At 39.0% G+C, this 26,945-nt stretch overlaps 2 protein-coding genes across 2 annotated transcripts in view; one reads left to right on the plus strand and one right to left on the minus strand.

Annotated features, from left to right (window-relative positions):
• IPMK (inositol polyphosphate multikinase) overlaps nt 1–8,149 on the minus strand; it is a gene marked incomplete at both ends in the record, with an annotated part of 48,808 nt that extends 40,659 nt beyond the window's left edge. Inside the window, one exon of the mRNA XM_080698933.1 lies at nt 7,960–8,149. Coding sequence (XP_080555059.1) covers nt 7,960–8,149 — 190 coding nt within the window. The remainder of the gene's footprint in view (nt 1–7,959) is intronic.
• A 1,633-nt stretch (nt 8,150–9,782) lies between these two features.
• On the plus strand, nt 9,783–26,524 carry CISD1 (CDGSH iron sulfur domain 1; the record flags this gene model as incomplete). Its single annotated transcript, XM_080699513.1, has 3 exons — nt 9,783–9,813; nt 18,635–18,840; nt 26,210–26,524. The coding sequence occupies 3 exons, from the start codon at nt 9,783–9,785 to the stop codon at nt 26,297–26,299; spliced, it is 327 nt and encodes a 108-aa protein (XP_080555639.1). The 3' UTR covers nt 26,300–26,524.
• Nucleotides 26,525–26,945: the final 421 nt, after the last annotated feature.

Genomic DNA, 26,945 nt, shown 5'->3' on the forward strand with positions numbered 1-26,945 from the left:
ACCCATGAGAGAGAGAGACAGACAGAGAGACAGACACAGACACTAGTGTCACTTCTTGGCCTTTGTAGTTAAGATCAAGTATAAAGATTATTATTGCAAAGATGCGAAAAGCCAAATGTTTTATTCGGAATCTGATTTATCAAGGTTAGGTAAAGCAATGGTCTTATATTTAGGAAAGGAGCCATGATGTCTGCAGTGTGTTATTAAATGGCTCTATAAAATTATCATCTACAAAGGGTAATTAAAATGCAGTAAAATATTAGCAAATGAATGATGCTGTTCATGATACTGTTTTGGCAACATTTTTCCAAGTTTAAAATTTTTTCAAAATAGCTGGGCATAGTGGCGCACGCTTGTAATTCCCCGCGCTTGGGAGACAGGAGGATCACGCAGGTTCATAGCCAGCCTTGCTGGCTTAGGAGACCCTGTTTCCAAATAAAAATATTAAAAAAGGTCTGGGAGTGTAGCCCAAAGGTAGAAGGGTTTACAGGAACCCTGGCACCACCAAAAAAAAAAAAAAAAAAAAAAATTCAAAATAGTTTTTAAAAGCCTGTAAAACTGATAGTAGCATTAAGGACTTAGGAAATAATCTAGCAAACTCTGCATGAGATTTCTACACTGGAAACTGTAACTCACTATGAGAAACTAGAGAATTAAATAAATAGAAAAATATAATATTCTCAAGTACTAAAAGGCTCAAGGTTGGGAAGAAATCAATTCTCACCAAAACAATCTATAGATTCAAAGCAATGTCAAACAAAATCTTATCAAGTTTGTTGGGAAAAGTGACAAGTTGATTTAAAATTTATATGGAAATACAAAGATCCAGAAAAGATAGTCTTGATATAGAACACAGTGTGTTTACTGTTCATCAAGACTTTCTATATAGTAAATTGTATTAAGACAGTGAGGTACTGCTGAGATCAATAAATAAAACAATAAAAGTAAATTAAAAGACCAAAAGCAAAGGCAGGAGATTGAATGATCTGTGGTACAGATGAACACTAGAGCACAACTGAGCTGTGAAAAGAATGAGGAAGGGCTCTATGAACTGACTTATCATATATTAACTTTTAAAAGCAAAATGCAAACTAGTATATACAGCATACTACATTTTGTGACAAAAAAGGGAAATAAAGCTTACATAAATTGGTTTATTTATGTAACAAGAAACTCAGAAAAGGGTAAATCAAAAAGCAATGAAATTGGTTACCAACGAGGGATGCTGAGGAATGGGAAGGAAAGTGATAATGGAGTAACACTTAAAAGATTATATTTTACTGAAACGTTTTGATTATTGGAAGCATGTTAACTATAAACATTCAAATATATACTGGAAGGGGAGAACTGAATTTAAACAGAATCAAACACAAGCCCCAAGTATTTTAAATAAATATTACTATAAAGGAGGGGAAAAATAAGAAAAAAAAAACTAATCCAAAGATTTTTAATTTTTGTAATTGGTGCATTGTAGTCATACATCTTAATGAGGTACAGGATGGTAGAGGCATACATGTAAACATCACTCGATTAGCCCTTACCCAATTCCCACCCCATTCCTTACCCCCTCCCTCCTTCTCATGTTTGGCTGAGTGACTGACTTTGATATGTTTGTGAATGTACATCATGTACAAATAATTTCCAAGCATGTGCCTTCACTATAAGGAAATCTCATCTTGCATTCTTTATTCTAGGTTTGTTTTCTTTAGAAGTAAAGAAATTCTGAAAATTATAGGAGAGAGGAAAAAAAATACAACTACCATTGGGAGGCAGGGTTTTCACTATGGAAGAATATAAATACAATTCAGAATTAAGTAAGAGAAAAGAAAATTATAGGATAGAGGAAAAAATACAACTACCATTGGGAGGCAGGGTTTTCACTATGGAAGAATATAAATACAATTCAGAATTAAGTAAGAGAAAAGAACTCAGGTTGGAATGAGACTAAGTATGAAATTGTACTTTCTATAATATTTATACTTCCATCCACTGAAAAGGCCTGGAAGCAATGACACCCCAATACTTATGACCACCCCTAGGCACCCAGATCCTAGTTTCTAAATAATAGAATTTCTTACTAAAAGGGAACCAACATCGGATAAATGCTGATCCTAGAGTTGAGGGACAATATAAATCTAAAATAACCTGTGACAGAAAGGAAGTGCTCCCAATGGCCAAAGTCAGGATAATTTGGGATTTGGGCAGCAAAACAAAAAAGTCCTATAACAGGTTATGATGCCAATATAAAACAGGAATCCATAGCTGGGCATGGTGGTACACACCTATAATCCTAGTAATTTGAGAAACTGAGATTGGAGGAGCAAAGGTTTGAGAACAGCCTCAGCAGGGTGTGAGACTCTCATCAACCTAGTGACACCCTGTTTCAAAATAAAAATAAAATTGGGCTGGGGGTGTAGCTTGGAGGTAGAATGCCCCCAAACTGATGAATAAGGATATATATACATAGAATAGGAGGGCTATTTCTCATAATAGAATGCTGATTGCTAAAGGAGAGGTAGTGGCAGAACTAGAAAAAATAACCATGATTTTGCAACTATCAATGACTGCCTAATAAAGATAGGTGCATGATTTTCAGGTATCTTTCCACAGACAGCTAATTAATTGCAAGGGGGAAAATATTAACAATATACCAAAGAAGCCCGATGACCCTTGGACCATATGATCAAAATTAACCACTAGTAGGCCAAGTGGTGTGGCACATGCTTGTAATCTCAGGCTTGGGATGCTGACACTGGAGGATCACAGGTTTGATGCCAGCCTCAGCAATTTAGTGAGACCATATTTCAAAATTTTAAAAAAATAATAAAGCCAGGTATAATCCTAGTACTTGGGAGGCTGAGACACGAGGATCGCAGGTTCATGGCCAGCCTCAGCAACTTGTGAGACCCTCCACAACTTAGTGAGACCCTGTTTCAAAATAAAGAATAAAAAAAAACAATCCTCAGTACCACACACCCACCAAAAAAATTTAAAAAAATTAAGAGGGCTGACGTGGAGCTCACAGATAAAATGCCCCTGCATTTAATTCCTAGTAACACAGAGACAGACAAACACAAAGGACCATTAATAAAGGTCAGACACTGCAGACTTCCATATGTGGTATCTTAAAAAGGACACACTTATATAACATCTCACCCAGAAATGTATCACCTGAATCTCATCATAAGGACCCATCAGAAACTCAAATTGAAGAACTAAATGCTATATATGATCCTAAATTCAACTTTTAACAGAGAAAACCAAATGGGACAAAAGATATTACTAGAGCAGTTGACAAAATGAGAATATGGACTATCAAGTATTACCACTGTTAAATTTCCCATATTTAATAAATATATTATGGGCACAGAAGAGAATATCCTTGTTTTTAGGAAATACACCCAACTATTACTATGTAAAGTGGAATGGTATATGCTATCTACTCACAAACAGTTCAGAATAATGTACATAAAAAGATAATAAAACAAATTTGGCAAAATAATGTACAAAAATACTTAATACATTATTTAGAACAGCAAAAAGTGGTAAAAATCTAAAAATCTACCACTAATAAAATAGTTAGGCAAATTTCAATACATCTATTATATGAAAAATAATAATTTTTTAAAAGAATGAAGTATAAAGAGTCCCCAACTTACACTAGTTTAACAATGGTTTAACTTCAATAGGCATTCAATAGCTGCCATATGCCATCTTCCTGGTCTAGGGAAATGCAGTATGATACTCTCTTGCAATGCTGGGTAGTAGCAGCAAGCTGTAGTTTCCAGTCAGACATCTATCCACAAGGGTAACAGTATACTACAAAACTAAGCAATGATGTTTGGTAGGTTAGGTATATTGTAAATTCATTTTCAACTTTCCTCAATTTATAACGAGTTTATCAAGATGTAGCCTCATAAGTCAAGGAGCCTCTATATATCTCAAGTGTAAAAATATGGTTATACTGACTAGGAGGAGATATCTCTAGAAAAAGGCCTGAGGAATTCCCACAGTTGAGAGGGTACTCAACTCAAGACCAGCAGTACTCTTGACATATGTGACGGAGAATAATTTCAGGATGTGTTAGTAGAGACACAGGGGATTTATTTCAGAAAGCCAGGAATACATACATAGAATGCTGGCCACTTCCAGAAAGAAAAATATACTCCTGGGTTTGCCAGTTTTTCTTTTAAAGGAGAGTTGGTGAAGGGTGGGTACAGGAAGCTATGTGAGAATGATATCAGTTCAGTGATCACTAGACAATTTATGATGATCTGACCACCTCCTGGATCCTTGGTGTGATCTCCATTTTTGATCAATGGATGACTGGAAAGTTCCCTAAATTATGTTTCTCAAGAAAGTGTATCTTTCTTGTTTTAACTACTGATTGGGAGGGTTATTCAACAGTGCACAGGGTAATTAGAGTTTTGGGGAGGGATTTTGTTGTTGGTATTGGGGATGGAATCCCAGTGTTTCACCTCTGAGCCACATCCTCAGCTCTTTTTATTTTGAAACATAATCTCTACATGTTAGCTTCAAATTTGGGATCGTATTGTCTCAGCCTACAGAATACTGGAATTACAGGAATGCCCAACTGTTTTGGGTTAATTTCAAGATTTATAGGTTCCCAGGAAATTGGGAGTGATAGGCCTGGAAGAGAGACTGGCTTAGGAAGTGACAGGCCTGGAAAAGTATGCGGAACTAAATTATTTCCTCCTCCTGTCTACTTTCTAGCTGGTTTTATTGCTCCTATTCTACCTCAATATTACATGATATCATGATATAATATGGATTGAAAAGGAAAAGCTGCTGGCATATCAGTTTGTATGAAAAATAAGAACTGTTATTATGTTCATGTATGTGCTCAGAAACAAAGGCTTAAGGATGCACAAAATATTGCTAAGTGACTGACCGAACTGAGAGAATCAGAGTTAGGGAGAAGGGGATTATTACTTACACTAGACATCATGTTCCATTTTTTTATGACTTTAAATTAGAAAGAAAACCCTTCATACTCTAGAACCAAGACATAAATGCACTCTGATGAAATATGATTTCGCAAAGAACATAAAATACAACTCTGATAATCAGAAATATGGGTGTGTTTTTGATACTTAAGTATATATAACAAGATCATTTTTCTCTTCAAGGACTTTGTTCTATCAAGTTCCATGTTTTTTATTTTTAAATTACCCAAGTCAACACTTCCTTTTTGGAGATAGTATACCAATTCTAAAATGATATCTATCAATTCTAAAATGATAAGTTCTAGTCACTTAATGATAATTTAAAAAAATTAAAAAGCAATACAAAAGCAAATATCCATACAATTTAACAAAGCTTACAGAGAATCATTTTAACTGAAATGATTCATACCAAAGTATGATCTAAACAATGTGCTTTAACAGTAAATGATTTATGGTAGTGAAGACACTAAATAAATTGAACTTTGAATTACTGACCATCTTACTATCCATTTTATGAAAAGAGATTACCATTGTTCCAGTGTCCTTTGATACTACTAACAATATATGTATGTCTGTATAAATATTTGAGAACTAAATTCAACAAATATTTACTAGGTTGCTAGCACAGTATGTTTGAAGTATTGTATTCTGGTGATATAAAGACAGTTCCTAGTCAAAAGAACCTTAGAAGTTGAAAAAAAAGGTTATATTAAATAGAATGAGGAGCCGGGCATGGTGTCCCACACATGTAATTTCAGCATTCAGAGGCCAAAATAGGAGGCCTGTGGTTTGCTGCTAGCCTCGGCTACTCACTGAGATCCTTTGCAACTCAGTGAGACCCTGTTTCAAAGTAAAAAAATAAAAAAATACTTAAGTATACTGGGGGTATAGCTCAAAGGTAGAATGCTCCTGGGTTCCATCCCCAGTACTGCAAAAAAAAAAAAAAAAAAAGAATGGAATGAGGGACAGGTATGGGGGCGCACACTGGTAACCCCGGTACTTGGGGGCTGAGACAGAAGGATTTCAGGTTCAAAGCCAGCTTCAACTCAGTGAGACTCTCAGCAACCTAGTGAGACCCTGTTTCCAAATAAGTAATACAAAATTGGGCTAGGGGTGTAGATTTGAGGTAAAATGCCTGTGGGTTCAATCCCCAGTATAGAAAGAAAGAAAGAAAGAAAGAAAGAAAGAGAGAGAGAGAGAAAGAAAGAAAGAAAGAAAGAAAGAAAGAAAGAAAGAAAGAAAGAAAGAAAGGAAGAAAGAAAGAAAATAAATATTGGAATGCAGGCTGGGCTTAGTGGAACAGGTCTGTAATTCCAATACTTGCAAGGTAAAGACAGTAGTAGGATCACAGATTCAAGGACAGCCTTAGCAAGAAGCATGACTCTAAGCTACCTAGACAGATTTGTTTCAAAAAAACAAAAATAAAATAAAATGGGCTAGGAGTGTAGCTATGAAGCAGAATGCCCCTGGTTTCAATCCACAGTCAAAAAAAAAAAAAAAAAAAAAGGAATGCAATGATAAAAATAAGAAACTACTCCCTCGGAAATCTAAACTACTTTAGGCAATTGAGATGACAAATCTTTCATTCATTGTTTCTACTGTTTTAAGTCATAGTCTGGGTATATTTGTACTTAATCAGAGGTAAGTCTCAGTAGTATAACTCTTAAGTGACAATCATCACAGAGATTGTCTCATTAAATGACAATCATCATAGAGACTGTTTTTATTCATGTTGGGATTTTGGTTTATTCTCCTTTGCACATAAACTGATATCTAGAGATCCTTACGGAAATAGTTTTTAGCCCTCTAGAATATTATCAGCAACATTACCAAACTTTATTAGTATAAATCTATAACCATGGCTTTATTAAAAAGTGACTCCATGAGTATTCTCAAACTCTCATTTCCAAATATGACAGAGACAAGGAAACGTCTATACTAAGTACCTTGGTTACACTGTTTCCTAATTTGAAGTAATGATCTTTCACTCTTTCAAAATTTCCTGAGCATCACTGAGTCCCAGTCTGTGTATATTCTGCAAGTACAAGGCAGTGAAGGGAAAAAAAATGTACTCCAAGGAAAATGTTTTGGTTTCAGATTCTAATCTGGAGTAGCCTTGTGGCTTCATTTACCTAACCAGACTTGGCCTTATGTTGACTAAAAATGTCAGTTTTAGATTACATTACCACCCTAAATCTGAATTATTTTACCAGCAAACCCCAAAATTCTCCACCTAGTCATGGCTCTGGGAACCACTGTGAGTTAAATTAGGTGAATTACAGTTCCTAAACTGAGATAAGCCTTGTATTGTGCTTTAAAAGTTGTGAACTTGCAAAAGGTACTGCAGAGGCCATGATACAGTCTTATAAACAAAGGGGGGGGGGATCTACATATTATTATAGCAGGGTGTTTCCTGCCATGAATCCTAGTTTCTGCACGACTGGAACCACGCCTCCCTGAGAAACTGGGGAGACAACAAAAACCTCAAGAAGCAGGGATGGAGAGATCCCAGATAAGCCATAACAAGCTTTCCAAAGGGCGGTAGGGAAAGAAGCCCTGTTTTTTGTACCCCTCTAGCTATGCAGCTGCACCCAACTGAGAAGCACTAGATTAGCATCATCTGCATTTCATTCCTTCTCTTTTGCAATAGCCACTCGCCTATAATAAACAGACCTTGTGCTCAAAGGAGAATTTACTTCCCCGTCCAGTAAAAATGAAGTTCCTTATTTTTACTAACAATGCCATCGCCAATCAACACTCGTCCTCCCTGGGGAGACAGGCACGCCTCTCCCCTCCACCCCTGTAGCCAGCCGGCCGCCCCACACGCCCCCCACACTAGAAACAGCCCTATTTTCTGAGCCCCTTCCGCCCGGGAGCAAGGCTCCAGGCGAGGAGGCCGGGCGGCTGCAGAGCCCAACCGCGCGCGGCGGGGTCGCCGCCCGAGGGGCTCCCGCGGCTCCAGGGCGCCGGGCGCCGCGCCGCCCTCACTCACCCACTTTGTCCTTCCCGTACATGTGCCCGGCCACCTGATGCGAGAGGGGCACGCAGCCGTTGAGGAAACGCAGCCTGACGCCCGCCGGGTGCGGGGCGCCTTCGGGGACCGCCTCGCTCGCCGCCGGGGCCAGGGTTTCGGGGGACCCGGGCGCCTCGAGTCGGAGAGGGGACGGCGGCTCCGTTGCCATAACGGAGAGCTCGGCGGCACCGGCAGCGAGAGGACAAAACCGAGCGGAGGGCAGCGCCGGCGAGCCGGGGGCTCAGACTCGGCCGCCGGGCGGCCCGGGGGTTCCCGCGGCAGGGGCCCGCTGAGGCTGCGGACGGGGGCCCATGGCGCCGCTCCCGCTGCTCTACCGCCCGGCCGGCGGCACTGCCCAGACCCAGCGGAGTGAGCTGGGCGGCCGCGGCGCCCGCGCTCCTGGGGCCTGACACCGACCGCGGCCCGCCCCGCCCCGCCCCGCGCCGCGCCGCCCCGCCCCGCCCCGCCCCGCCGCGGTCTTCCAGGCCCGGCCGCTGCCGCCGGCTTCCGACTGCGCGCGCCGCCTCACTGAGCATGCCCAGAGCCGCCCGCCCCGCCCACCCGCCGCAATGAGCAAGCTCAGAACCGCCCGTCCCGTCCGGCCCGCCGAGAGCATCCCGGCCCCGCCCCGCCAGCCTCACTGAGCATGCCCAGAGCCGCCTTCCCCGCCCCGCCCGCCGGCCTCGAGCATTCGGGCCCCGCCTCCCGGCCCCGCCCCGCCTCCCGGAGCCCAGCCCAGGTGCAGCCGCCGCCGCTGACCTGACCCTGCCCACACCGGATTCAGTAAAGCCGGCAGTCTCTTAGAAGCTGCGGCTCAAACACCCTTCGCGTCAGCCCCGTCCTCCACTGATGCTCGAGACTGCGCTTTTATTTTTTTTTTGTTTCATAGTTCTGGGGAATTGAGCCACGGGGCATTCTACTTGTGAGCTACACCCCCAGCCCTATTTTATTTTTATTTTAAGGCACAGTCTAAATTGCTGAGAGACTTGCTAAATTGCTGAGGCTTATCCTCCTGTCTCAGCCTCCCAAGTACTGGGATTACAGGTGAGCACCACGCTAGACTGCTCTTAAAAAAAAAAAAAAAAATATATATATATATATATATATATACACACACACACACACACACACACACATATATATATGTGTGTGTGTGTGTGTGTGCGTATATATATAATTCTTTCCTTTTGCTTGACCTCCCGACAGGGCAGGTTCCAAGGCCCTGAGTGGATGACTGTGTCAAAGGTAGAAGAGAGGGATGGATGAACACTGGGAACCATGGGGTGTCCCGACACGGGATTGTGTCATTGAGTCCTTTGTGTTTGCCTCTGGCATCGTAAATGAAAACTACGCCTGGCCTTGTAGGTAAAATTAAACAACTAACCAAGAAAATGTTAGGTCATATCATATCTCTGGTTAAGGGAGGTATCCTACTGGCACCTGTCCTTGGCCACCCGCAGTCCACACACCTGGAAGAGATGTAAACCTTGGCCCGGACTCTATCCCCAGGGCCCTGCTGCTCGGGATTCCGTAGGCTTGGGCGCCGCCTCTCGGAGTCCTTCCTCTCCGCTCCAGGGGCTGTCAGGATCCGGGCTCCAGGCTTCCCGCAGACCGGCCGCACGGCTCCGCGCATGCTCACATCCGCCCGGGCCTCCACACACGTGCTTCCAGCCGGCTGCGGCGCCTGCGCGGTGGCAGCCGGAGTCGGCGCCCTCTGGACGTTTCTGGTACCTGGACTCCTGCCGTGGGAGCCTGCCTGTTCGTACTCGTGTCCTGTGCACACACCGTAGAACGACTGCGCCATGGGTCTGACATCCAATTCCAGCGTGCGAGGTGAAGTGGGGCCCGGGAGCGGGTGTGGCCGGCGGCCTGCGCAGCGCTGCAGCGCCCTCAGCTCCTCTGGCGTCCGCGCTCCTACCCGCCTGCGGGTCCTATAACCTTGAGGTGCAGAAGGGCAAGCGCTGCGCCGCTGCGGGCTCCGGGCGGGACGGGTCAGCGGCGAGGTCAGGGTAGGGATGGACGGTGGCTTAGGGCAGCAGGCGCCTACCCAGCTCAGATCCACGATGTCTCTGAGCAGCAGAGCCCCGACACCTAATGATCCCGCTGCTCGCTCGCTCTCCTTCTTCCCCCCAAATGCCGCTGTGTCCTTCAGTCGCAGGGCAGGGGAAAAAAGGAAAATGAGGGGGAAACAGACGTTTTCCCTTCTGACGCTGAAATCTACGTGGAATCTGAAATGTCGGTTTCCTGCAATCCTGAAGCGGCGCATGAGTGATCATCTCTTAGTTTTGCAGATTTTTTTTAAGGTGAAGAAACCCGATACGAGGTCTTCAGTTTTTCCAGTGTTTTAACACCTAGCATGTGGTGTTGGGGGCAAACTTGTTTAGTATGAATCTACACTTAACAGTTATTACGAGCTCCACGATATATGTGATCTCTCTGCCTAGGTATAAACATCACTCTCCAACATTTGTTTACTGTAACTGTAGTTGAGAAAAGTTAAAGAGAATGTCCACAAGGTAATTAAGATTAGTCCCATTGATTCATCAATATATGTTGAGTATCTCTAGTGCCAGATCTATAAGAAGTTCCTACTAACGTTTCTCAGTTATTAATAATATTGATAATAATGTGATTGTTTGCAAAAATTAAATTAAAGGATGCTTGTCTGGAAGCTCCTTTAAAATAATGATTTTTTTTTATAAAAACGAATCGGAGGAATAAGACCATTGAATACAATGATCGTGTGACTAATACTGCCCATTTTTTTAAATAGACTGTATACATGTCTGAGATTACAAATGTATTTTTGTTTAAAATATGATGCCATTTTGTGTAAAGAAGCACTGAACTCTATTTAGGGTTTTTTGGAGGAAGGTTGTGTGTATGTATGATGCTGAAGACTAAGCCCAGAGTTGCTCTCAGGTATGTAAATGCTCTGCCACTGAGCTATGTCTCCAGCTCTTATTTTATTTATTTATTTACTTATTTTTTGAGGAAGGATCTCACTAAGTTGCCTCCGCTGAATCATTTGTGATCTTCCTACCTCAGCTTCCACAGTAGCCACTTACTCAGCTCCTGAAATCTACTGAAAGCTACTGTTGAGGTAGCATACTGTAGAAATAGGAAGCAGGTGAACTTCTGTGTCATCGCTATATGCAAGCTAATTTTTTCTGCAATCAAGGCAATTTTTTTGGGGGGTTGGTGTTTTTTTAAGTCTCACTATATGGGAGTTCAAAGATGACTTTCCCATTAGTTTGCATTGTCAAAGGAATAGGAAATCACTTATTGAAGCAAATTATTAGCTCAAATTTAAAGTACTCAACTTTATTATTTGAACAACTACTCTTATTTCATTGAAAAGCATAGAGCCGGGCGTGGTGGCTATATGGGAGTTCAAAGATGACTACTCTCAATTTTAAACCAAATCTCTTAATTTCTATGGATTTAAAATCAGTTTAGGTCTTTTAAGGGAATATGCTTATATCTGTTCCCATTGAAGCTAATTCACAAATTATAAAGGCCTTAGAATGGTATGTGACAATGGCCAGCACTATAGATGCTAAATAAACATAAGAGCCAGGTGCAGTGGCATATGCCTTTAATCCCAGGTACTACTCAGGAGGCTGAGTCAAGAAGATTTCAAGTTTGATGCTAGCCTAGACAATTTACAAAGATTCTATGTCAAAAAGTAAAGGCTAGGGATGTGGCTCCGTAGTAGACCACCCCTGGGTTCTGTCAGTACCAAAAAACAAAGTAAAAGGAGTGTGTATGTGCATGATAAATTCTTCATAAAAAAGTAACAATAGTGTATGAGGACCAGACCAGGATCCATGTAAGGGAGAGGTAGGAAAATGAGTGATTAGAATTGAAATCTTGCCAGAGATCTGGGTCCAGTTGATGGCTCTTTACACCAGTTTGGTTAATGAGACCCTTAGTTCATTATAGGTATATGTGTGTGTGTTCCTTACTGGGGATGGGACCCATGGGCATTCTACCTCTAAGCTATACCTTCAGCCCTATTTTATTTTTTTTTGAAACAGGGTCTCACCAGGTTGATGAAAATCTTTATTTGCTGAGCTGCCCTCAAACCTGTAGTCCTCCTGTCTCATCCTCCCAAGTATTGGGATTATAGGTGTGTTCCACCACACTGGGCTCATTGTAGTTCTCAACACTAAGTAACTCCATTTCCCCAGTCTCTTATGATTCTTCCTTATGTCTAGTGGATAACCTTTCAGAACTCAGGCTGTTCCTTAATTCCTCCGTACTGCGTGGAATCTGCTGTCATACTTTTGTTTGTAAGAAAGAGATGAGCTCTCTAAGTGCTCTCTCCACTGCCTCCATGTGCCATTTTCTTCTGCTTTGACTCTTGCCTCGCTGATGCTTATTACTTTTAAATATTTAGCTCCTCATAAAGGTTTTCTTGAGTCTAAAGTGACTCATAATTCACCCTCATCTTTAAAAAAATAATAAGCTAAATATTTTTAAAGTGTCTTTTTAACTGCCTCTCCCCCAAAACACTTTTTTCATAAATGGCTTTGTCCACAAGTTACAAAACATAGGCTTATCTACCTTCTTTGTTATCATCCAAACCCTTATCATTACATTTCAAAGTAACCCAAACTTCATATCATGAATTCTTCTTTTACTTCCTTGAATTCATAATTTTCCAATTCATTTAACCTCAACATACTCAATTGAGTCATTGGAAGTAACCATTTAAGGGACTTTTTTTCCTAAGATGAAATATGCAAATCATGCTGAGGAAAAAAATGATTGCTTTTTTTTTTTTTTTTTTTTTTGCGGTACTGGGGATGGAACCCAGGGGCATTCTACCTCTGAGCTACACCCCCAGCCTGATTTTTTATTCTTTAAAACAGGGTCTTAGCTGGGCATGGTGGCACATGCCTGTAATCCCTGCGCTTGGGAGGCTGAGACAGGAGGATCGCACAAGTTCAAAGCCAGCCTCGGCTACTTAGTGAGGCTATCAGCAACTTTGTGAGACCCTGTTTCCAAATAAAATATTAAAAAAGGGCTGGGAGTATAGCCCAGAGGTGGAAACACCCTGGGTTCCACCCCCAGTACCACCAAAAAAAAAAAAAAGGGTCTCACTGTATTGCAAAGGGCTTCATTAAGTAGCTGAGTCTGTCCAAGAACCTTAATCCTCCTGTCTCAGCCTCCCAAATCCTGGGATTACAACAGTGCGCCACCAAGCCAGGAAAGATTGCTCTTAAAGGTTATAAGCACCCAGGCATGGTGGCGCACACTTGTAATCCCAGCATTCTGGAGGCTGAGACTGGAGAATCGCGGTTCGCAGACAGCCTCGGCTACTTAGTGAGGCCCTCTGCAACTCAGTGAGACCCTGTTTCAAAATAAAGAATAAAAAATAGGGCAGGGAGTATATATAGCTCAGAGGTCAAATGCCTCTGTGTTCCATCCCCAGACCCACCAAAAAAAAAAAAAAAAAGGTTATAAGCAATAAATTAATGAGGGTGGGATTGGGAGCTATAAGTGAAATAAGATTGGCAGTCAGTTGATACTTGTTGGAATTTGGAGAGGATAAAATGGGGTTTATCTTCACATGAACTCTGTATATTTCTGAAATATTCCATACTAAAGTTTTTGTTGTTGTTATTGTTATTCGTGGTAATAGGGATTGAACCCAGGGGCATTCTACTTCTAAGCTATACCCCAGCCCTATTTTATTTTTTACTTTGAAACAGGGTCTAAGTTGCTGAAGCTGTCCTTGAACCTGTGATCCTCCTGTTTCAGTCTCCCAAATAAGTTGCATACTTTGATACAATAGGTTAAAAAGAAGGTAAAGATAAATCATTTTAGTAGACAGAAGAAATTAAAGTTTAAATTAGCTGGGCATTGTGGTGCATGCCTTTAATCCCCAGTACTTGGAAGGCTCAGTCAGGAGAATCGCAGGTTCAAGGTCAGCCTCAGCAACTTAGTGAGACCCTGTTCCAAAATTAAAAATATAGGAATATACCTTGGAGGTAGAACTCCCCTGAGTTCAATCCCCAATATCACACAAAAAAATTAATGAATTGTTCATTATTTTTTATTCAACTCACACTGAATATTCTTGTATGCCAATCCTGGAGAAAGGAGAAGGGAAAATAGTGCATTACCAGGCCCAGCCCACCAGTGTGTAGAAAATCTCAGAAGAAGGGTTTCAACAGTTGTCCTCCCCCGCTCCTGAAGAAAAGGAACATTCTGATTCTGTGGCAGTTGACCAGAGAAGGCAGTTTGGGGCCAAAAAAGGGCTGAAGGGAAAGGAGAAGGGTGAGATTTCTAAGTAAAGCAAAATAATCCTCACGGTAAAGAAAATCTGAGAAATGGGTTATAAATAAAGGTGTGGGAGTGGAGACTAAATCCATGTCTTCAACTCTAAATAATTTTAAGAGAGAAAACCAGAAGTTACATGTTATACAACAATAGACCAAGGGAAAAGTAAGAGGAAGTTGTTTTGAAATGTTACCTTTCTCTTTGTTTCTGCTCTCTAATGGTATTTGTGTAGATAGCTATTTTATTAAGAAAGGTTGGGTAGGATGAGGTTTGATATGGAATAACTATAGAAAAAAAAAGTGAAAATAAGCCAGAAGCAGCAGAAGTAATGCTCAAGATTGGGGGCCAGTTTTGACCTAGTATCTAAAAGGTGCCAAATGAAAAGTCTTTAAACACTGGATCTTGGTAAAGTCTCTTTGAAGTTTTGACCATTCGTAATAGACATATACCTAACAAAGACTGGATGTGACTTGAATTTTATTATTTGATTACTTTTCTCTTGTTTTCAGTTCTCTTAATTGTTGACTTTTTAGTCCATTTTTGTCTATATCTATATGTATATTTTTCTGTCTTTTTTTTTTCAGTACTGGGACTGGAACTCAAAGGCATTCTACCTGTGAGCTCCATCCACAGCCCTATTTTTTTATTCTTTATTTTGAAACACAGTCTCACTAAGTAGATGAAACTGGAGGCGAACCTACAATCCTCCTGTCTCAGCCTCCCAAATATTGGGATCACAAGTATGCATCATCATGCCCGGCTTATATTTTCCTTTTCCCTAGAGTTGCCAGTGGCATCTGTAGCTTTTTTCTAGAAAAGACTAACTCAGGCTAGAGTAATGTAAGAAAAAAAGCAACGTGTGTGTGTGTGTGTGTGTGTGTGTGTGTGTGTGTGTGTGTGTGTAAGAGAAAGGGGGGGGGAGAGGGAGAAGGGGGGAGAGAACATGGACATGAACTTAGGGGCATTCTACCTCCAAGCTGCATTCCCATCCATGTTTTATTTTTTATTTTGAAAGAGGGTCTTGCTAAGTTGAGATAGTAGGTCCTGGGATCCTTCTGTCTCAGCCTCCCAAGTACTGGGATTATAGACATGTGCCGCTACCAGGCCTGTAACCTCTTTATTTCTGGGAACTCTTGAGGGTTGTCTCCCCCCCACTGCCCCTCCACCAATGAAATTAGAGAATTTGAGAAGGGAAAATAATATAATTCTTTTCTTAAGCCCTTATCTAGCTCTATGATTCTAAAATACTTAATTGATGAGAACAGAAATGCTATTTTTCTAGCACATAGAGTACTGTGACTTTTGCTTAGGGTTCTAAATGACATGTGGTGGGTAGGGTCAGAGAGTACATGCTCTGAATCCCCATGGGCAGTCACTCTAGGCTGAAGTCTAGAATCAGCTTCCATTTCTTTAAGTGATACCAGTGATGTTCCCTCTTCTCTGTGCCAGTTATTTTGTCATTTCTTCCATCATTTAAAAACTCCAGCAGGGTAAAGGCTTTTTAAAAAAAAAAAAAAAGTCACCAAATGCATTCAGTTGGTAATATAAGAAGAGAACAGAAGAATATTTTAACAAATAGGAAAGATTTTTTGACTCAGGAATTTCATATAGCAGTTCCTTATAGGATTTTTTTATATTACTAGCCAATTGTATTTATTTGGATCTTATGACTTTTTGCACCATTAAAACAAATATGTTAGGAAATACTTCATAAGTCCCCTAAAAAGTAAGATCAACATTTAGGGGCTTATGTTATTTTAGTCTTGGGATATTAACCCCTTTTAAGTTTGTATTAAAGACAGCATTCAGCAAATATCAAGCATATGCTTTGCAAAGCAGTGTTTTAGTCCATTTATAATAAATACATTAGCTATTAAGAGTGGCTTTTCAATAGCTAGTATAGCTTCATACATGGGAATATTTTCCTAAGAAAGTGCCATGGTAAGCCAGGCATAGTGGCACATGCCTGTACTTTAGAGGCTTAGACATGAGGATCGCAGTTTCAAGGACAGCCTCGGCAACATAGCGAGATTCTCAGCAACCTAGCAAGACCCTGTTTCAAAATTTAAAAAAGGGGGAGGGTCTAGGGTTATAACTTGAGGATACAACCTCCAAAGTAATGCATCAAAAAGGAAGATCCCAAATCAAGCAGAAATGACAGCAAAATTATAGCCCTGCTTGGAAACACCCTAGGGTACTACTGTGAAGCAGCACTAAAATTCAAGAGAAGTCTATACAAAATGCATATTTTAAGAACATCTTCTGAATGGGCATGGTGGCTTATTCCTGTAATTCCAGTATGTGAGAGGCTAAGATAGGAGGATCACAGGTTAGAGGACAGCCTCAGCAATTTAGTGAGACTGTTTCAAACGTTAAAAAAAAATAAATAAATAAAAATAAATAAATATAGGACTGGAAGTCTCTCACTCTCTCTCACCTCAGTAACTTAGGAGGTAAAATAACACCCTCTAATGGGGCCAAAGGTTGACACATGACTTAACTTGCTTTCTCAGTCCTGCATCACCTGGGAAGGACAAAATGTTAATGTTTATTTTAAGGGGTTATAGCAAGGAATGGAAATGTGGGAAGGAAAACAATCCAAGTTACTTTATAAAGAAAAATTCAGGTTTGGGGATGTAGCTCAGTGATAGAATGCATGCCTGTCATGCAAGATGTCTGGAATTCTGTCCCCAGTACCACAAAAACAGAAACAACTGCTATAGTAGAAAATAGAAACCACGGAACATGCTAATTAGAACCATTTGACTAAAAACAAAATTATTAAATAAACTAGAAGAACAAGATAAAAGAAAATAAGTGTGAGGAAGACTTTTCTTTCCGAGTTTTTAAGATTGAGCTCCAACTTTATGTAAGGCATTGTTAGGTATGTTGATTGATCACATTAATGAAATGGGAAATTTGATTCAGTGCAAATAAGCCTTAAGGTTAATTATTCTCATGTGTTTTCATTTGGCCTTGGAATGTGTTTTTTATACTTAATCTCCCTAGGGCTTTATTTGATAGTCTGGGAACTTATTTCAAACCCTGTGAAGATGTGACTCAGGAAGTGCTGGGGAGCAGTCCAGCGTGCTTATCCTGACCCTTGCTGAACGCCGTCCTGCAGCCCTCTCCATGCTGGGAGTAGACAACTCTCCTGAGGCTGAGACTAACCAGATTATACAGAACTTCCTTCTCTCCATCACTGCCTGGAGCTGGGGTAGTCGTTAAGCATTTGGGATTCTGAGGACTCCTTGAAAAACTGCACAAAAAGAATAAATAAATGGCCTGTTAGTCAAACACATTTTTATTATTATTCAAAAGTAGAATGACATCAGTAAAGTTTGTAGGGTATTCAGATAATTATCCACTTATGGATAATAGAAATTTAGAGTTTTTAAATAAGAATAATTGTTAATTATATTGATCATATGTTATATCAAATTAGCATATTATGGTGGTTTTTCGTTTTGTTTTGTTTTTTGCGGTACTGGGTCTGGAACCCAGGGGCATTCTACCTCTGAGCTATGCCTCCTATTTTTGATTCTTTATTTTGAAATAGGGTCTCTCACTGAGTTGCAAAGGGTCTTACTAAGTAGCTGAGGGTGTCTGCAAACTGCGATCCTCTGGTCTCAGCCACCCGAATGCTGGGATTACAAGTGTGCACCACCACGCCTGGCATGATTTTTATTTTAATAAGCACTTTTGTAAAAATCAGGCTTTTGAATGACTTTGTAACCTATAATCCTGCAAGATATATTCCCTTAAATGTTTAGCTTTAAGAGTAGTTTTGGTTTATGCATACTTATTTTGTTTTCAGATGCTAAATCTTTGTGGTTATGCTTCATGCACTAGTTAAAATTAAACTTTGGTAAATTAAATCATTCTAAAATCACTAAGGGATCTTGCTATTTAAATGAACAAAATGATGAGTCCTTTTGTTAATATAATCACCTCCTTATACTTTTTTTCTTATTTGCAATCTAAATTTTTATTTTTCAGGTTTTATTTTTTCTTTTAAGCACTTGATACCTATACTCTCTTGTGTTATTTAAAATATTTATGAACACATTAAAGAGTAAGGCTTGTTTCTTTTTCTGTATCTTACAGAAGGGAAAATAAGCTTTATTTATTTCTATCTTAATTTAGCTGTCATCACTCAATAGAAAATAAACTGCCTTAGTAAGAGCTGGGGAAAGTATTAACAAAGGATTGTTACACCAGTGTGTTATCATTTTGTTAACATTAAAATCTTTGACTGTTGGGCTGTTGAATACTGAAAAATTGGATTTTCTAAACATTCAAGAATGGTATGAGTGTATATTTTGATTTAGATAATCATTCCTCTTTTCTTTCCCTTTTCCAGTTGAATGGATTGCAGCAGTTACCATTGCTGCTGGAACAGCTGCAATTGGTTACCTAGCTTACAAAAGATTCTATGTTAAAGATCATCGCAGCAAAGCTATGGTAAATCTTCATATCCAGAAAGACAATCCTAAGGTAGTACATGCTTTTGACATGGAGGATTTGGGAGATAAAGCGGTTTACTGCCGTTGCTGGAGGTCCAAAAAGGTGAGGAAAACAAGCCTTATAATACCATTTTTTAATTTAGCATTTCTTTTTAAACTATTCTACCAAACTCTGTCACCACAAATTAAAATATCACTGTTCCTCTCTTCTTTTTTTTTAGGTATGGGGAATGTGGAACCTAGGGGCACTGTACCTTAGAGCTACACCCCAAGTCCTAGTTTTTAGCCTTTTTAGTTTTTGAAGCAGGATCTCACTGAGTTGCAAAGGGCCTCACTAAGTAGCTGAGACTGTCTGATAACAGTGATCATCCGGTCTCCGCCTCCCGAATGCTGGGATTACAAGCATGCTACACCACACCCAGCTCCTCTCTTCTTTTGAAATGGATTTTCCATAAACTCTTAGTAGATCAATTTACTAAAATGTATAACCACCAGGCAATAAAATTACATCATATTCTCATTAAATTCGGGCAATTTAACCATGTTCTTAGACAAAAAGAAAGAAAAATATCTTAAATTTAATCTTGGATTTCCTCCCCAAGTGAATCTTGGCTTCAACTATCCTAGGAAATGGGAGAGTGCAGCCTAAACACAAAGAGAAACAGAAGAAGTAAAGTTGGTTTTCTTCGTTGTTGTTATTTATGGTTGTCTGCGCTTCTAAGCTTGGGACTAGGGCAAGTCTTAGAAATTTTAATGGAAACTTGAAAAATTACCCTTAAATTTCTTATTGATAAATATCCTAAATCTTCCTTCAGCTGTAGCTGCTGTAAAAATCTAATAATAGAGAATTCTTAAACTTATTTTCTTTTATAAAAATTGTATCATCACATTTCTTATAGAAGTACCACTTGTGATACCTTTTGTTTTAGATATTATGGCAGCTGATAATCCAACGGTGATATAACCTACTCTCACCCAAGTTCATCTTGAATGAACTTATACTGAATGATTTGGGAATTTCTGGTTTATTGTGAGAAATGTGTTGAAAACACTATATGAACTGTTACTGTTAGCTCTCAATGGATTTCACTAAAAATAAAAGGTCTAAAAAAGAAAAAGAAATTATTTATATGGGTGAATAGCTCAGTAATATAAGATGCACAGTGGATCAGGCTATGGGTTTGATCCTCAGCGAGGTAGGTAGGAAGTAAAAGAAGGAAGGAAGAACCATTTTTATGAATCATATATTATAGTTATGTATTAGGTACTAGAAAATATATTTCACTAATCCATCTTTCCCAATACCATGTATAATCCAGTCATATAGGCCTTAGGTTATGTCATTGTGCCCAAAAAGTATTTGGTGAATATATAGAATATGAACCAAAAATAAATAGCCCATTACATCAAGTCTTACGTTAAGAAGAGCACTATATTTGAATGTGGAATTGTTAGTAAGTACTCATGGGGCTGCTAGAAAATAATATTCAGAACAATTGGTTTGTTTTTTAAAAGGTGTGCCTATGGCTGCAATCTCTAGTTCACCAAAACATAGAAAGTAATTCATCTAGAAATTATACAATTTCTGTTGGGGTTGTAATGATCTTAAATAGTTCCATTAGCTCTAATTAAAAGTACATGCATGAAGAAAGTTAAATAGTTAGGCAATAGATTTCTTAAAAATGTATAGTAAATGTAGTACAAGTGCTTGAAATAAAAGGAAGATAAAAGAAACCTTATATGATGAGCTAGACTTTTCTGGGAAAGCATAGTAATACATATTTGGAAGTTAAATCTTCCCCAAAAAGATAGGTGGTGGATGATAATGAGCTGCAAATATTAGGAATCCTTTCTCAAAGTCTAAAAGAAATAATAGGAGGAAAAGTGTTATAAATGAAGACTCCTGTCTGGTTTCTGCACCATGCCCCGCACGCACGCACATCAGGATTTGAGAGTCTTCAGTGCCAGTTGTAGGAATTTGTGCTTCCAAACATGTTATGTAGGGTAGGGACTACAGTCCTGGGCGGGAATTTTAGTCAAAGTTAGGGTAGTGTGCTAGCTCTGAAATGGAGAATAAACAGATGCATGAAATATTTTGAAGGAAAAATCAGCCAAATTCAGTTATTTATGTGGAGGCCAGGGCTGGGTGAGGGAGGGGCTATAGCTCACTAAAGGATCCAAGCATTTAGATTAGAAGAACTGTATGCTAAACAAATTCAGTATAAAAAGCTGATTTGCTAGGACATAAGGCATTCAGTTGCAAAGAGTTCATTTGCAAAAAGGATTTGAGGTGACAGTTGAGTGGAAATATACCACAGCTGTTCCAGAATGTGGGCGTAAGGCTTAGACATCAGGGTTGAGATAATGATCAATCTACAAAGCTGATGAGCCAAGTGTAGGCATGCAAGATCCTGAGACTGATAAAAATCAAATCAAGAATAAGAGACAAAAGTTTGGAGACTTCTCTTTGGGGAAAAAGGAGCAAGATTCAGTAGAGGAGATGGAATGGGCCAGAGGGGTTAGAATAAAATTAAAACTATGACTTCAAAGTGGAAAAGGGAAAATTCTCAAAAATTTGATGCTGACCTTTAGCCTGGGCAGACAGCCAGGTGAATAGACTCTTATAGCAAGACAGATGGGGTAAGCAGGTAACCATTTGACCTTTGGGTGTCATTTCAACCGAGTAATTAGAAGAGAAGATAAACTGTCTTCAAGAGAGTTAAAAATGTGAATTACAGTAAAGAAATGTTAGCAGTCTGAGTATATGCCAAAATTGTAGTAAATAAAGTAGAGAATGGAAAATAATGTGAGCCCTGCATGGTGGCACATTCTTATAATCCCAGCATTTGGGAGACTGAGACAGGAAGATCACAGTTCGCTGACAATTTCAACTACTTAGGCCATTTGCAACTCTGTGAGACCCTGTTTCAAAATAAAGAATAAAAAATTGCGCTGAAAGTGTGGCTCGGAGGTAGAATACCCCTGGATTCCATCCCCACTACCAAAAAAAAAAGGAAAAAGTAAGGTAACTACTTGAGGGAACTCTAAAGCTTGGCTTTGAGGTTATGAGAGTTTCCTTCAACTATGTGTGTTCCAGAGTGTAAGGCTTTATTATAATATTTATTTAAATAATAAAGCTTTCTTAAACTAAGAGTTTAGGTTTGTCAGGACGAATCACAAATGGACACAAGCTAGTGGTTTAAATGTTTAATAGATTAATTCAACAAAATATCCATGACTGTTCTTTCATTTTACAATAAAAGCTCCTAGATGATAAAGCCATTTCCCATAGATAGACGTCAAGAAAAGGAATGACATACAGTAGTTTTATTTTCAGTCATCTCAGTGGATTTTGAAGGAAGGGAGGTTCTTTTTTGCTAATACTGTCTCCCTTAGTATCCAGTATTTGCCAGTTCTGAATATTCATTGAATCTGGAGCATATGTTATTTTTGCATGAATCAGTTAAGGATTCACTGAATATTATTCAAGTTAATGACTTTTTCATAAAGATACATTGAAAACTCCCAACATTCCTGAGCTTCCTAAGGTTATCACAAAGCTGCCAGGTCACACACTTACTTGCCAATTCACAGACTTACAATTAACACCGTGGATTAAATAGTTATATTGAATTTATATTCAATCCTTTTTCCTAAAACCTACTTTTATTTATAACAAAGTCTAAACTACTTTTTACCAATCAAGAAAATATTACATGTTCACTTTTAATGTATTCTTTTTGTTTGGTTTTTGGTTTCGTTTTGTTTTGCAAGGTGCTGGGACTGAACCCAGGATCTTGCAAATTGTATGGAAGCAATTTACCACTAAGCTACATTCCCAGCCCTTCATAAAAATTTTTAGACAGTGTTTCAGTAAGTTTTCAAGGTTATCTATCCTCTAACTTGGAATCCTCTTGCTTCAGCCTCCCAAGTTGTCGGGATTACAGGCATATGCCACTACACCCAGCTATTCTAATTTATTCTTAAGTTGCAGACATCCATATATAATGAGTCAGATCACTTAGTAACATACAAAAACTTCACTTTTGAATATTCTTCTTCTTCCTCTTCCAGGTTTGGTATGCCTTCTGCTGTTTAAAAAACTGGTCTATTTTATACTATTTCACACAAAAAAACTGTCCATATTTTAATTAAGAATGAAAAGAGGTAGTAAAGGATGACTAATGTAATCTCAGGGAAGGTACTATTTGAGACAGTGCTTTCTCTGAAAGTGTTATCTTGTAAACTTGGCCCTTAAAAGGAACAAAAGGTATGCTAGATTCCCATCTCCCCCACCTACCTGAGAATGATATGTAGAATTATTTTCTGTCATTTATAACTTTGGAGTTTGAGATTTGGTTTTTGGTGGTGGTGGTGATGGCAGGCTTGTTTCTGTTTTGGTAGAAGTATGGGTGTGAAAGAGCTGGGAAGCTGTCATCCTATTAGGGTTGTTAGTTGTACCTAATCCATTTCTCCATAGAAACTGTTCCAAACATAGGTTAGATTACTTGACAGTACACTTTTGGGTGTGTAGTCCTATAAAATTTTAATTTCTCTTATACATTTTCATGTCATATCCACTGACTTAAGTCTGATTAAATTAAGTACATGAGATCAGTATAAAATATCATATTCTCTAAGGTAGCCTCTAAGATCCATTACTAGTTTTCTTTCTCAACCAAAATGGTTATATTTCTCAGTTCAGGTCATGGTAATGATTCAGAAGAATCTCAGGTAAGTTTCTTGGAAAAAGCATCAGAATTCTCATTAAAAGCACAAAGTTCAGCCTGGTGTGGTGGTGCAAACTTCTAATCCCAGCAGCTTGGGTGGCTGAGGCAGAAAGTGTTGCTGGATTTCCAGGTGAAGAACAAGATCTGCAGTGTTTTTCCCCTAATGCTATTCTCCTCCTATCCAGTTTTATGTTATTTTTCTGTCTTTTTAAGATTTATAGTTTGTTTTTTGTTGTTTGTTTGTTTGTCTGTTTAGTGGTACTGGGGTTCCTGGAAGCCCTTCTACCTCCGGGCTACACTCCCAGACCTATTTTATACTTTTTTTTAAATTTGGAAACAGGGTCTCTTAAGCCAGCATGGCTGGCTTCGAACCTGCACGATCCTCCTGTCTCCACCTCCCAAGTGTGGGGATTACAGGTGTGCACCACCACGCCCGATTAGGCTTTATAGTTTTTAAATTGGGTTAGCATAGTAGGATACTCTCTGGACATACAGGAAATTCACCCAATTTGACTCAAAGTTTTTCCAAAATGTGTTGAAACAAATACTAGTCTTAGAACAAACTTATAGTTTGTCAGCTGAATTAAATATATCATTTGGGTTTTTGTTTTAGTTTTTTTGCTTGACAATTTAATAAATTTCAAAGTTGAACTTTCCAAGTCAGGCATGGTGGCACACGCTTGTAATCCCAGCATTTGGGAGGCTGAGACCGGAGGATCACGGTTCACGGACAGCCTCAGCTACTTAGTGAGGCCCTCTGCAATACAGTGAGACCCTGTTTTAAAATAAAGAATAAAAAATTGGGCAGGGGGTGTAGCTTGGAGGTCGAATACGTCTGGGTTCCTCCCCAGACCCACAAAATAATAAAAAATAAAAAAATATAAGGATGTCAGGGCGATCTGGTTGCGACATCTGTCACCTCATTGATCGCCAGAGTTGATTCGGCTGATCTGGTAGGTTAGGCGGGTGTTCCCCTTCCTCCCTCACTGCTCCATGTGTGTCCCTCCCAAAGCTGCATGCTCAGTCAAAGAGGACGACCTTCCCCGAATAGAGGTGGATCGGTCTCGGTCAAGGGTATAGGTGTATCTGCGCTCCCCTGCTAAAACGTCCAAACAAGCTCTCAAGGTCCATCTGTAGGAGAACGTAGGGTAGTCAAGCTTCCAAGACTCCAGACACATCCAAATGAGGCACTGCATGTAGCAGTCTGCCTTTCTTAAAATTGTTAACTTAAATTGTTAACAGATTTCAGAATGAAAGAGGGCTATAAAATTCCTATGTTTTTATTACATTGTTATTTAATTTAAAAAACCTACTATACTTTGAAGATATGTTTGAAAGTACATATCCACCACATATTGTCTTTCTCCTGCATAGAAAAGTAAAAAATAAGATACTTCCTGAAAAAACATTATTAATATAATTTGCCTTTTTTTTTTTTTTTTTTTTTGGTTGGTTGGTTAGTTGGTTGGTTCTGAGGGATTGAACTCAGAGGCATTCTACCTCTGAGCTATACCCCCAGGCCCCTTTTTATTTTGTATATTGAAACAGGGTCTCTCTAGGTTGCTGAGAGTTTTTCTAAATTGCCAAGGCTGGTCGGTTTCAAACCTGCAGTCCTCTTGTTTCAGCTTCCCAAACTCTAGAACTAGATTTATGCACAACCAGGCTCAGCCCATTTCAATGCCAATTAATTACCATTCATTTACTTACATTGAGAATTTGAACTGATTTTAATAAATATATTCCATTAGCATGTACAGTGTATTGAGAAATTGATGATCTTGAAATTATTCATTTTGGCCCTTGACTAAACTTTATTTACTTAAATTTGAAATCAGTAATGAACAAATATAATTACATGAATTTTGGGCATGATTCTGATTTAATGCAATAATTCCAGAAATCAATATAAAGTACTATATTAAAACTATATAAAAAGTACTATTAAAAAACATTGCAGTTGAATGTGATGTTGCATACTTATAATCTCCAGGTACTCAGGAAGTTGAGGCAGAAGGATCCTGATATTGAGGACAACGTGGATAGCTTAGTTTGAAAGAGAAATTTAGGATATGAAAAATGAAAAGTTTTGAGGGAATAATTGCTGCAAAGCAATATTTCAACATAGAAATCGTATGCAACTATTTATTTATGGTACTGGGGATTGAACCTACGGTCATTTTACCTCCAAGCCCAATTTTATTTATACCTCCAGCCCAATTTTATTTTTTATTTTGAAACAGTTCCTGAGGCTAGCTAAATTGCTGAGGCTGCCCTCAAACCTGTGATCCTTTTTTCTCAGCCTCCCAAATACTGGCATTACAGGTATGCAAATTAATTTTAAGTGAATGAACTTAACATTTTACAAATAGGCCTGGAGTCAGAGTTCTAGAGCACCTGCCTGATATCCACAAGGCCCTGGATTTGATCCCCAGTACCAAGAAAATAAAAATGTTATAGGTAGATAATATTTACAGTCCACTAGAAACATAATGAGTAAAAAAAACATGGAAAAGGTTTGCAGCATTCATAATTAAATATCACAGTGAAATTCAGCTGAGTGTGTTATCTAAAAGTCAGTTTCTTCCACGTACTTAGTATATGTACTTTATATATACTCCTTTAGAAAGCCTATATCTGGTAGCCAAGAAGAATTATGTGTAAGAATGAAGCCTAACTTCACTCTGCCAAGCATAATACTGATTGGGAGGTTAGATATTTCATATTCTCTCTTTCTTTTCCTAGTTCCCATTCTGTGATGGGGCCCACACAAAACACAATGAAGAGACTGGAGACAACGTGGGACCTCTAATCATCAAGAAAAAAGAAACTTAAATGGACAGTTTTAATGCTGCAAACCAATTTGTCATGAGGTTTACCTGATTGTTTAAGTAGAATGGCTACCACTACTGTCTAATTCACCTCCCCTGGGTTCTAGATGTGGTAAATTGCAAACTTCAGCTTTCACATTCATGGCATTTGCCTTACTTGTTGAAACATCGTGGTGCACATTTGTTTAAACAAAAAAAGAAAAAAGAAAAAAAAAAAACCCTATGCCTGTGGGTTATTTGGGTTATTTTGGTCTTGTAAAGATCCATGTCTTTAAATTTAAAATAATGGTATTAGAATATAGTTGTATCTTGAGGTTAACAAATTCTCAAAATCATGTATATGCAAATTGTACTTGTAAGTTTCAAAGAAAAATTATCACCTTTTCATATTACTTAGGTAACCTAGAAAGTAAGTAGGGTGTGATAAAACTACATTAATTTCTTAATACAATCTAGGAAAAACTTATGACCTTGATTTTTTTTTTTTTGACAGTGGTAATGACACTAAAATATAGCTTCTGTGTTTACAGTTTCAATCAAAAGAACTTGTAAATGCTACTTTCTTTAATTACAAGTCAGCCAGATTGATAATCAAGGGGCTGCAACTTGTGCTGTGTTCATCTTTATTGAATTGATCCATTAAAAGAACC

Source organism: Muscardinus avellanarius (genome assembly GCF_963383645.1).
Source record: "Muscardinus avellanarius genome assembly, chromosome: 7".
NCBI classification, from domain to species: Eukaryota; Metazoa; Chordata; class Mammalia; order Rodentia; family Gliridae; genus Muscardinus; species Muscardinus avellanarius.